This window comes from Lottia gigantea (assembly GCF_000327385.1).
Source record: "Lottia gigantea unplaced genomic scaffold LOTGIsca_35, whole genome shotgun sequence".
In the NCBI taxonomy this organism is placed as follows: Eukaryota; Metazoa; Mollusca; class Gastropoda; family Lottiidae; genus Lottia; species Lottia gigantea.
Window position 1 is genome coordinate 1,993,922 of NW_008709190.1, and position 12,883 is coordinate 2,006,804.

At 33.5% G+C, this 12,883-nt stretch overlaps 1 protein-coding gene across 1 annotated transcript in view; it reads left to right on the forward strand.

The window, feature by feature from the left end:
* Positions 1-9,071: 9,071 nt before the first annotated feature.
* Positions 9,072-12,883, forward strand: part of LOTGIDRAFT_233175 (hypothetical protein) — a gene marked incomplete at its 5' end in the record, with an annotated part of 39,795 nt that continues 35,983 nt past the window's right edge. The window contains one exon of the mRNA XM_009058731.1: positions 9,072-9,293. Within this exon, the coding sequence (XP_009056979.1) occupies positions 9,072-9,293 (222 nt within the window). The remainder of the gene's footprint in view (positions 9,294-12,883) is intronic.

Below are 12,883 nucleotides of genomic sequence, written 5' to 3' on the forward strand. Positions count from 1 at the left end.
TCTGAAATAAATTCCAACCAATCAAATGCTCTCTTAAGATAACTGCAATATTTGTCTATCGCTTCCAACGTTTCTTAGATACAAGTTTACATTAAGTATTGTACTGTACTGTTAATAGGGGAAAGTGGGGCTGGGGGTCTGATTAGATAAGTTTGACTGCACCATATTTTAGAAATCGCCTTAGAACCTTGGATTACTATCCTTGGTGGAGAACCCCACTATCAAAATAAATATATTTGTAGTTGCTATATGAATGAAAAACCAGTATGTTTCTTGAAAGAATGACAAAATTCACGAAAGGTTAGCGAACTTTGAATTTGATGTGATTGTTGGATATTATGTGTTAACTACTACATAATGTTAACGAATACTCCCTGTACTCTTTTGTTGACATCATTAATGATAGGAGGTCAGTCATGTAATAAAGGACAGTGATACTGACCATGCTGTAGCATTTGGGGATGTTTTTTCAATAGAAGGATATTGATAAAAGACATCACCTCTGCCAGCATTTCATTAAGCTGTGGCGTTTCTAGGCACATTAGGTGAAGGGGTCGAGCAGGGACCACACAATTTTCAATAGCCGGGCCAACTTTTTTTCTGCAAGAGCTATGCACCCTGACCTCTTTTCTAACAATTTTATTATATGAATTGAATACGTTTCTGCCCCCAAATATGTATCAGAATGAACCAAACCAACTCTATATTTCGCAAATTTTCTTGGGGAGAAGCCTCTCAGACGCTCCATGGGTGCCTAGAGCCTACGGTGAGTCAAAAGAGCTGTCGTTATAAAGCCTTGATAGTTTTTGGAGGCTGGCACTGAGATTCAAGCAAATAAAACACTGTGTAAAACTTATTATATCCCTTAAACACAATTTAAACCAAACACACACAAGTATATAATGTTGTAGCTTTGATTTAGGATCAAAATATATACCCGTATTACAAACGATATCTAAACGACGTCATAAGTCTTCTTTACGTTTTACTTTGACTTTTGTTTTTTGTAATACCTTTTTATCAATCTTAAATCCGACATTTAAAAATCAGTAATTGATTGATAATATAGATAAAAACGTACAGGTCAATGAGATATGTCCAAGTTTAATGTGCTCGTAAAACTGATAACGAATTGGAAAAAAATCCTTTCAATATGATTTGATTTACATGTAGGATATTCGATCTGTGTTGTCATGCTCACGACAAGGATTACTGTGGGTTTTGGAGTAATTTTATCTCAGGAAGGTATGTATTAAAAGGGAGCTATAATCTAGATGTGAATTAGCTTCCACGAGGGCCTCTCCCTCACAATCCACCTTAATGTTTTCTTCATGCTTTTATGATAATAGTGGTGACGTCAAAAGAGGTTTTCTAGATCTAATTAATGTTAATGGGGAACAATATAGTTTCTCTTTGCAATTTCACATTTACGTTTTTCATGTCATTTCGGAATGGTTATGTGTCACTATTGCATAAATATGCCATTTTGTAAAGTTTTGACCAATTTCCGTAATTTTTAAGTCTTCAGACTTAACTAAAATTTGCTGTCACAAAGAGAACTCCAAAATGATTAATTCAAATCATGAAATGACCTCAAAATTTCCACCCCCTCCTTTTATGTCTACCCAAGAGCTGACTTATCATCCTTCAGATATGCCACGGCGCCTTCATTAATATTTTAATTACCTTCTGGTTTGTTATTGTGGTTTCATACCAAAGTTTACTATCTGCATATACAATAGAGACAACTAATATATAATATGTGATATATGTACGTACTATGAGTGCAACGGTAGACAAACCTTAGCTTTTAGCTCAGTACACTGCACCACTTCCCGGTTCTAAAACCAGAGGTCGTCAATATTAATGGGCTGTGTACCGATAAAACAATCTAGTTTGCAAAATTCCAGAATAGATAGTAGTACGATAGCAAACCATTCTCGGCTTCATAGTTGGAAATATGTAAACCCATATTAGTATATTCATTGACAAACTTCCGATTTGCAAGCTGTTTGTAAGTCGTGTCTCATACCTTATACGACATTCGCAGTTGTTAGAAAGGGAGATCTTGCTAACTTCTTGTTCAGTAGCGTTTCTACTGTCCAGCTTTTACTCCCTAAATCCCCCTTTTACCCCTTTATGCCCTCTCCACCAATAGATTCCTAGCAACGCAACTGTTATTGAGAAGCTATTTCTAGTTGTGCACATACAGTGTAAATACATAACCTTCCACGTTGATGCAATATGCCCTTAAAATGCAGTATGTTTTCTTTAAATCTTGAAAGTTCCAATTGAATATCAATTTGTTTTGATTCGATGTATGTGATTTTGTGTACTACTATAGAAACCAGCGAGGCAATTAATGCTAAATAAAAGACTAATAACTTGGTGATATTGTCAGTCATGAACGTAGTTCTTTAGATGTGAACCATAAAATATTATCTTTAGACCCAGTATCTATTAATTAACTTCTAATCTAAAGAATTGGCTCATTATTGTCAATACCACAACAATCTAGATTTACATACAACTAGAGCTTGGAGTTTAGTCAGATGAGACTTTTGTTGTATTCGTTGTCGCTGTCTACATTTTAGTCTAGTCAGATTAAGACATGAGATCCAGTTTTCAATGTGTCAACTCCAAGTTGCATCAGAGGCAAGTTATAGATTTGTCAGATGAGACGTTTTGTAACTTTAACGTTCGTATATAACATGTTACAATTTAGCTTCAAGATATTATATGTCAGATGGGTCAATATGCCGAGCACACATGCAGTTCTGTCAGATGAGTCATTTCGTTTTTGTCACTTTTGGCAATGGAAGATGGAAAAATTTGCGGAGTACGCCTTCAGGTATATCAGATGAGACGTTGTGTTACTTTCACTTCTAAATATTTTAGCTAAGGTATTTGCTGAATACACTTCCAGATTTACTAGATGAGACAACTGGCTGTTGACAATTCAAGATTTATGAGACTTTTTGATATTTACACTTATAAATATGTCAGATGAGACTTTTTGCTATTTACATGTCCATATATCTCGCATGAGAGCACTCTACATTTCCAAGTAATTATGCCGGGTGAAACTGTTTTGAAATTATTTTATACTTACAAATATGTCAGATGAGACTCTTTGCTATTTATACTCACAAATATATACTTACAAATATGTCAGATGAGACTCTATGCTTTTAATACTTACAAATATGCCAGATGAGACTGTTATATACACTTACAAAATATATGTCAGATGAGATTGTTGCTATATACACTTACAACTATATCAGATGAGACCCTTTGCTGTTTACACTTATATCAAGTTGACACAGATAATTATGTTAGACTAGACATTGTGCTTTCGGTGATGGGAGTCTTTTAAATTTTCTGTGTGAAATTAGAAGAGTAGGTATTTGATGCTTTTTATTAGCTAAGATTTTTTCATTAGCTTACCTTCGATATTCTACTTGGACCAGGAAAGAATGAGAATTGCTTAAAATGAGAGTCTTTGCAAAGACTGGATATATAGTACATTTTAAAGTACGTTCCTTTTCATTGAACAAGCTGACTGTACGATTCTCTTCAAGTTAAAAATAGAAACAAAAACAAAAACAACAAATTTCTATGCTGACACTAATGGATTGAATTAAGTTATTTTTATGTTACATTTTCATATTGAGAATATACCTAGACTTTCTTCTGAATGAAATATCAACATCTTTACGTTATGTGTATTTCTAAATAGCGAAATATAACATATGCACATTGATTAAATGTATTGTTATATTCATGTCCAAGAGGTAGTATAAGTAAATATTGTTACATTCTTATACTTTTGTCTGTATGTTAGACATGGTTATGTTATGTCTACATGTTGGTTTATACTTATGTTAGTGTCTGTATGTTAATTTATGCTTATGTTAATGCATGAAGCAGTGCTTGATAAACTTTCTAATGCTTATGTTACAGATTACGTATTATGTCATGTCATGTCTACATGTTTATTATATGCTTATGTTAATGTCTGGGTGTTTCAATGTGATATAAACAATTTAACATTTTACGTATGTTTACAGCTAAGACATTAGATAACGTTATGTTATGTCTACATTTTCTATAAATGCTTATGTTAATGTCTGAACGTTGCAATGTGTCATAGACATTTCAACGTAAGACTTATGTTTACTGCTTAGACTTGGATAACTTTATGTTATGTCTACATTTCTATGTATGCTTTTGTTAACGTATCATATGATTAAGATATAAGAGAACATCATGTGAAAATTATCATTCAGTCCTACTTTAAACTGACTGTGCATTAGTGCAGACTACAGACGTGGTGCAGTCTATTTTGTTAATAAATATAACATAACAGTCAATATACGCACAAGAGAAGTAAAATATGAATAGTATAGCAATGAATGATAATGTTATAACCATTTATTTGACCATATCTTTAAACGTGTGAACTCGTCATTGTAGTAAGTTAATCCTTCATTCAGTCAGAAAGGAAAAATCTTCTCGCTCGTACAATAAACCACATAGCTTTGTTACTGGGATAAAATGTATGAAGCCTAAAGCCAAAAGGAAAATATAGCAAATGTGAAGTCTTTTGTTAAGTAGACCGTCCCATGTATTGAAAACAGCAGCGAATGAGACGAAGCGACGTGAAAAGCTCGACACCTTTAAGTGTATTCAATAGTATTCGTTCGTTCGTCTAAAAGAGGCTTGAGGGCTATTTGACGGCTCAATGCAGATATCATGGACCAAATACACATTACCTGCTCGCTACAAGACTTAGTTAGATAGTGTTCTATGCTGGATTTTAAACGAAAACAGTATTTCTGATCAATTTCGAAACGGGATCAAGGATATAGCCGAAATATTTGGATAGAGGTAAGGTTTAAATAGGATTCAATTAAATATTAGATAATATCTCAAATGACACGAAATTTAGAAATATCGAACAAATCTAGAGGATATTTATTGATAAAAATCAGCGATTCTTTCACTTGATATAGCCGTTAGATCAATGAAGTAATTTCTATAGTAAATTGTTTAAACTTGGTTATTCCATTTTCACAACTTCTACACTAGACCTGCAAAGCTTTTATTATTAGTGTTAGGTACTCACACCGTTAGGACTACATGCTTGTGATTATTCACGTTATTTTATGGAACATTTTTGATAATGGATTAGTACTTTTATGGTAAGTACGGGATTTTTCATACGACGTTCCAATTTTACGACTTAAGTTGTCCTCCAAAGCTTTTATTTCACAACATTACTACATGCTTGTGATTTATTGACTTTATTTCACGTTCACATTTTTTGATAAGGGATTAGTACTTAAATAACAAAATTTCGTATTTTGAATATCAAACAATTTTAAGTTCTTATCAAAATTGGTGACAACATTGATGCTAAATCGATTGTACATTATTTTGATCAAAATGGTGGACTGACGCTTGTAAGTTCTGAACTTTTAAGAGTAATTTGACTGGATAATATTACAAAATTGTCCACCATCGAAGTTCTTGTGGATTTACTTCTGTTCTATTTGATTCGCAATTTCTGAACTTATAATGGAGATTTCTTTTTCGCAATAACGAGTTCTCAAAATGAGTACTAAGAATTTTGGTCTTCCGGCTATTCAGGTTCGATCCCGGCGACTTGCCCGTTCGAGGGGCTCATTTCTGGAAATAAGACATAAATCTCCCTTCCATTCCGTTTAGAAGTCATTTTATATATTAGTTAAGTTAAAAACTTTGGATGGAACTAATGCCATACCATAATGCTTCAAATAGGATTAGTCTGTACTTTGATAAATTAGTATGTTAGGAAATTCAAAATTTTTCATGCAAGCTAATCTCATTTTCTAATTGGATTACAATTAAATTGGTAATATTCTTTAAATGAAATGAAAATGTGTTATGATTCAGTGAAAAAGAAAGGTGTTATGAACGACGACCGGTACACCAGAGTGATAGCCATCTCAGCCATCAAGTTTTAAAAACTCTCAAATGCGTGAGGTTGAAATCATTTGTACATGATGCTTTCATACTATCATATACGCAGTTATAAATTATGCACCCATTTCGTTTGATAATTAACTTAATTGTTTTCACATCATTATTTTCAAAGTATAAGTTTTTTAATTCCCGTACAAATGCTTTTAATATAACGAATTAGAGACTATTAAATTATGTACACACGAAGTGTAGAAATCATATTTATTTTGAGAGTGACGTGAAAAATATACTTATATTTCAACACCGCCATTAATAATGCCGATTTTCATAACGATAACTAAAATTAAATCGCACCCCACGCCGCCAAGATCATATGTTAAGTATTAAAAATGCTCTTAAAGTAGGATTGTCTACTATCTTATAACCCATACGTTGAGATATATGACGAAATTTATTCAAATGAAATGAGTTTACGTCTTTTTTAATTATTACCCTTACAGGACCCTTAATCGATTGCATTTACACCCTTGCCCCTTTAATTCCTTATTCGTTATTTTTCTTTTCGGTTTTCACTGCAATCTTTGTCATGTCGGAGAACATAGACTAACTGAATAGAAAGTCTTAAAAAATTGCTCAAAAATTTCATGCTTGCCTACAAAAGTGCCTCATTACCCCAAAAAATTTCCAAATTACCCCCAGGTTGAAAACCTTTGATTTGGAAATTAAGTGGTAACACTTAGACTAAACTATAAGATATGGTAATTCTGGCAATTCACATTTTGTTTATAGGCTTCACGGTTTCAGAGTCCCTTTAAAGTATGTTTTCAAAATAATCAAGGTTAGCACAAATAAAAGCAGAACATGTGCATTAGTAAAAATTGTGTATCACGTAGAAGGTTCAATATGTATGCTATCAAACCATGATTTGCGTACTCTATTCGAGTTTGGTTGTACTGTATTGGTAGAAAATGCCCCTTTAATACACATTTTAACACATGTACGTTAAATTTGTATGAGATGTGCAATCTCGTATTTAGAACACGTAAAGTATAGCGAAAGGTGACCACTTACACGTGAGAGACGGAAATGGAGGCTCATCTTTGGATTTGAAAACATTTCTGGCTCGCTAATGAGCGTGCGGTTAAAAAAATAAGAACTAAAGTGAAAGAGTATGGCCATTATATAAGAAAGCGTAGAATCTAGTTACGGTCAATATATAGAATAAAATACCAAAGTTGCTTAATTCTAAGTGAACTGAATTAGTGAGATTGGAAATTGTCAGCTATCTTAGATAGACAGAAGTGTTCGATTTAGATGCATGTTGAAAGTATGAAAAATGGTTAATTTAGGATATTATTAGAAAGTGCAGTTGTGTACGTTAGTCGTCCATATAAGACGATAAACCCACACCCCTTGTACTGAAACGCTATACGCGTGACACTCACTGATACTAATCGAAAAAGAGCAAGCTAATACCTTTACTCTTGATAAAAATGTCCCCCATAGTACACTTCATGGCGTTATTCAGTTTCATTGGTTCTATCTGAAGCTAAAACGTAGGACCCAATATAATCGGCATACTGTATAGGAAATATATCGGGTGGCTCATAAAAAATGATCACACCCTTCATTGAGGTCAAAATTCTTAGCTTCGATATTTCACAATTAATATTGAAATGAAAAGTGTTATCGTTTTTTTTGGACCACCTTATATAACGGTGATGTAAATCTGACTAAAGTCGATTATCAATGTTAAAGGTGAAAAACGAGAGAGAAAAAATGACACAGTGACATGTAATTTGTAACAGAGAAAAAATGTTCTCACCATGTTGTTACATAGAAAAATAATTAGCCCGGAATGTTATTTTTTACTATTAAAATAACAAGGTTTTATAGCGTTGACAGGCAACTTGTCAAACAGTCCACTTTTCAAATCTCCAGTGGCCAAATCAAATATTTAGAAACGTTCTAAATTAGTTGATTTTCCAGAAATGGAAGATTTCGATAAAGATTTTTACGTCAAAGTTGTCAATCGCTGGTCGGGAATCGAAGATAAAAAAATTCCATTAGAAATCTCGTGTAAGTCGGAGGTAACCTAGTCTCGAAAGTTACGATTTTTATCAAAGGCAAGTGAAGAGAGGATTAGAAGGCTATCGAAAACATCTTCATTCACCGTCCACTAGGGATTAGCGAAAATCTTATATCAAATGAAATACAAGACTTCAAGTTATACTGTATTTTCGTATACCCATATCTTGGTAACAACGCTAGTCGACATTACAAAAGGAAAGGAAAGAAAATCGGTTTTAGAAAGCGAAATGAAATTGTGCTGATTGGGCTAATGAAGCTAACAAATTTTGCAAGCGGCAGCGGCATGGCATTAGCCTACTCTTTTTCGATTTCCAACTGTCGATGGATCTTTAACGTATATCACAGATGACGATTTAAGATGGCCGGATGTTGAATTTTAATTGTAAAAAGTGACACGGATGCTAAAATATATCTCTATCATAAAAGTAAACTAAAAGTTTTTCATCTGCTATAGAAAGTCGTCGTTTTTCTCACTCTTAATATCAATGGTATTTATTCAGTACAGCCGCGAGTGAGTTACTGTTAACCTCTATATAGTCACTGTTAACTTCCGTAGAGTGTTTGGCCCATGGTGAAGCATATTTGAGATCTTCTATCAAATACATACGTTTTAGTTACATGGACACCTAAAACTAAAAATCAAAATATTAGACTGGTTTCCTTTTAATGACAAATAGCAGGCTAATGTTTTATGCCCTCGAACGTTTTAGATGTAAAGCTTTCAAAAATTTTGTTAAAAGAAAGTGCTTGTTGCTTTTGTGTGCTGTTGCAACCAAAATTGACTTGTCAGATAAAAGTGTATCTATGATCGAGTACTTTATACCTCTCTGTAATTATGCTTATCAACTCATTTACAATTGTATACGTAGCTTAAGATTGATTTTAATTTAATATTTAATATCTCTATGGCTTAATGGTACGTTTTTTTTTGTTCTTTCAGAAATGCTGAACTGATGGAGGGTGGCTATTTGATGGATATTTAGTAAATTTTACACCCTTTTAAAACAACCATGGCATTTCGGAATAGTATTTATGTGTTTCTTTTTATATTTGTGCCCGTTTTCGGGAGTTTGTTAGTGGATCAACGTGAAATTAAAGTGAATGTGGGTCGTTTTGTGCATCTCGAACGCCAGGATTTAGTATTTGTACGGATTGGACGTGATGAGGAATGCCGAGTGGAGGTGGTAAATAATGACCCTATCACACAAAGGGTTGGACACATCGAGCCCACGGTAAGCTTCATTCAATTTGAACCCCAAACCTTTTTTTCCACCCGCCAGCTTTATGCACCAGTAACAAAAGATCTCTAATTTAACTCCCAACCTATTGTTCCTCGTGCATCACTCCTTGAAACTGTCAAAATTGAAACACTTTAAAGACGTGGTCATTATCTACAGAACACAACTGAATCCAACCCACTTGAGGTTCACAATGGCTCATAATTAAGTCATTAATATTTATTGATTTAAAATGCTTGACAAGGTGTTTGACAAATTAATTACTTATTGTTTGACACGATGCTATACAAATTAATTAAAGTAATTGCAATACAATTAACTCCATGTGCATTGTCTTAAAGGACTTTTTGACGATGTATTGGATTATTTTGTCCCTGAAATGTATAGGACACGATGGTAATTTAGTTTTTTAGAAAAACATATTATCGTATGTCTTTAATGAAAAGTTTAGCTGGAAAAGGAACGTATGATAATTCTGCATCATCATTTGGGTGAAAGCTATTTTAATTGCCAAAATCACGATAATGAGTGATCCATTGAATCCAAATTTAAAATGGCCGAAATTACAACCCAATGAGTAGCAAAGAGGAACTTTAGAACATGGCTTCTTATCAGAGGAACTAACTGGTGAATATGCATTCAAATTGCATAATGATGTTTCTAAATTTATTTGGAGAACGAAAGCGATTCCATCAATGGTTATATTCGTCCACCGTTCAGGAAAGCAAACCAAAAGAATCCAAGTAATCGATAGTAATTTAATGACGTATTTGCAAGAAGTAATTATTGTATCATGGTAACATGTGTACGTATTAATTGAATGTTTGCATGTCAAGGCAGATCATTTCTGGCAAAATTTAAAAAACCCATGTCAAATGTTATCTATTCATGGCGTAATGAGATTTGTCTGTGAAGTTAATGTAAACTTGTTGATAACTAGACGACGTAAACCTTTGATAGTCTAATACCTTGACATTCGGGTTTCAGGGATACCTAAGAAACATTTCAGACCATTTGGGATCTATATAGTTCTTCGTTAATATCAGCAACTGTACTAGCAATTCCTTGTTTTTCCTTTCACTTTCCAAGAAAATGGCACCAAGAGATGACACAACTTATTTTGGGATTTGAAGAGCGAGGAACCAACATTTTTGTGGGTTTATTCAAAATTTTGTAGAATCTTATAAAATGGTGAATCTCAAAATTAATGTATAAAAGCGTTGTAGTCAATATATGCATTTGTATAGGTCCATTTCAATTAATAGTAAGTTTGTTTCGTCTAACTTTTAATATTCCATCATAGTACTTTGATGTCTCAAAATTGCTTAAAGAGCTAAACTTTCTACCAATCCAATTGAATAACCGGAATATTGGTTTGATGGTTCACGAGTCGATCTAACAAAGTTGGGTGATCGTTAGTAAGAGTTCATCCTTCATCGTAATTTCACAATTTTGTCAACCCTCAAATCCATTACTCATAATAATTGAATGACATTTTTTCTTAAGTCGTGTACATTGTTACTCATAATAACGGACATGACATGTAAAATGGACTGCAAATGCCATATTATGACATGGTAATAACTTAAGACGCGTTAATGTGAAACTATGCTAAAGAGGATAAGTGTATTGTTCAGTACAAAAAATTAAATTATGTAACCTTTTTAACATCCTTGTCTTACGTTTTTAATTTTTCTTACTTTGTCTCGTAAGGGTTGTGAAACTAACTATCCTAGAAATGTTCGGATCTTGGTACCTTTGGATTAGGTTGAGGTTCAACATACGATACGTGTCCGCGACGAAAAGGAGGGTGGGAGGGGGGTGTTTGTCAAGAGAACGCGTATAAAATAGTTAGGTAACAAATAAATCGAGACCCTAAATTCGACTATATTCTTTTCAATTAAAAGATCTCTGAACTCCGGAAAGAGTAGGTCATTGCTGTTGTCCCGACCAAATATCACACGATGTAATTTGACGTTACCTGTCCCAAAGTGCTAAAAATGTGAATTACATTAATGGTCCTTGCTTATTTTAACTATTTTACAAGTTCGGCTGTTATCTTATAACCCATGGACCAGACAAGAAACAATTCCGTGCAAGACCATGATGATTCATGAAAGTTGTCTGCATATGGTACTAGACCATACACGAATGGATTCCTTTAAGTAAAACACATGACCGTAATCATGTTGACTCAACTGTAATAAATTATTGTAACATTAAATATTGAACAGTTCTTTTCTCTAGTTCATTGATAACCAGCGTCTCTTCAGTGCATATAATGAACAAAAAATCGATTGAGCAAACTCTCTTAACGTAGCATGCTAAGTATAGTTTTTATACCCCTGGGCTTCGAAAATCCAATATGGCATAGTTTCTGTAGTTTTTTGTCGTTATTACATACAGTGTTAATTCAATGAAATCAAAGGATCCATTACTAAAAACATATTGTTGTCAGATATAAGGTTTTTTACTAAATATTAATGATTTGGAATCTTGCCATCCTGAAATCTACACAAAAGAAAAAACACAAGAGACCGTATTCAAGACTTATAGCATAGTTTCTGTACTTTTTTGTCGTTCAGTTAAGAAATATAGTTCCATTTGATGTTTGTTCAAAAATATTAGACTGTTTACTCAACATTTATGTTTTGCAATCTTGAATGTTATAGACAAGAGGAAATCGCGGGATGAACAAGAGACAACCTCCCCGACTGATCTGGAAATTAAGAAAGAATTTACTTGAACCAAATCTGACTAGAGTTAGGACGTTGTACATTGGTCATACATTATCCCCAGCTACCTTGGTATAAGCTGAAAAGCATATAGCGAGATTCAACTACATCCAAGTTATTGCCCAATGTCAATGAGTAGACCAGAGAGCCGGTCAGTAAATCTGCCACCTTCAAATAACAGTAACCAAGTATGAATGACAGAAACAAGCAGTGGTTTGAGGAGGACAGGACAATCTTCACAAATATTTGATGAGTATTTACCTAAAGTCTTAAGACTACTACAAGCTGCCAAAAGATTAGAACTTGACAAAAGGTCGTGGAAAGGTGATAGCTTTCCTTTTTATTGTTCACTATTTCAATTTTAACTGCTGTAATCTACACTTATTGAAAAGTTGAAAGTTGTTCGTAGGTCAGTCTTGATTTATTAGCCCAAATCAATGGAGGTCGATTGATGTGAAAGTCAATTTTAAGAGAAGAGACCAGTATTGTGTATCCATTTGATGTCCGGTCCATTATTACTTCCTCATTTTGATATCCTTCTGAGTGAAAGACCGACAAATGTACACATCAACACCATTGTTTAAAGGAATACTACAACTTAGAATGGACATAAAATTTAAATTTTCTTACTTGGTCAACAAGTATATATATTGGACAAACTAGAATAGAATCTCCACATAAGACAATATATCCATTAAACTAAATAATTATTGAAAAATTTTTTTGCTCATCTTAACAGGTACAAAATCTTATCTTAAAAGATACATCCAAAGGGGGGATGGTACGGTACCAATTTCAAAATGTGTTAAAATTCTTTCTCCTTTTGCTCACAGATTTATCAGTTTTTGT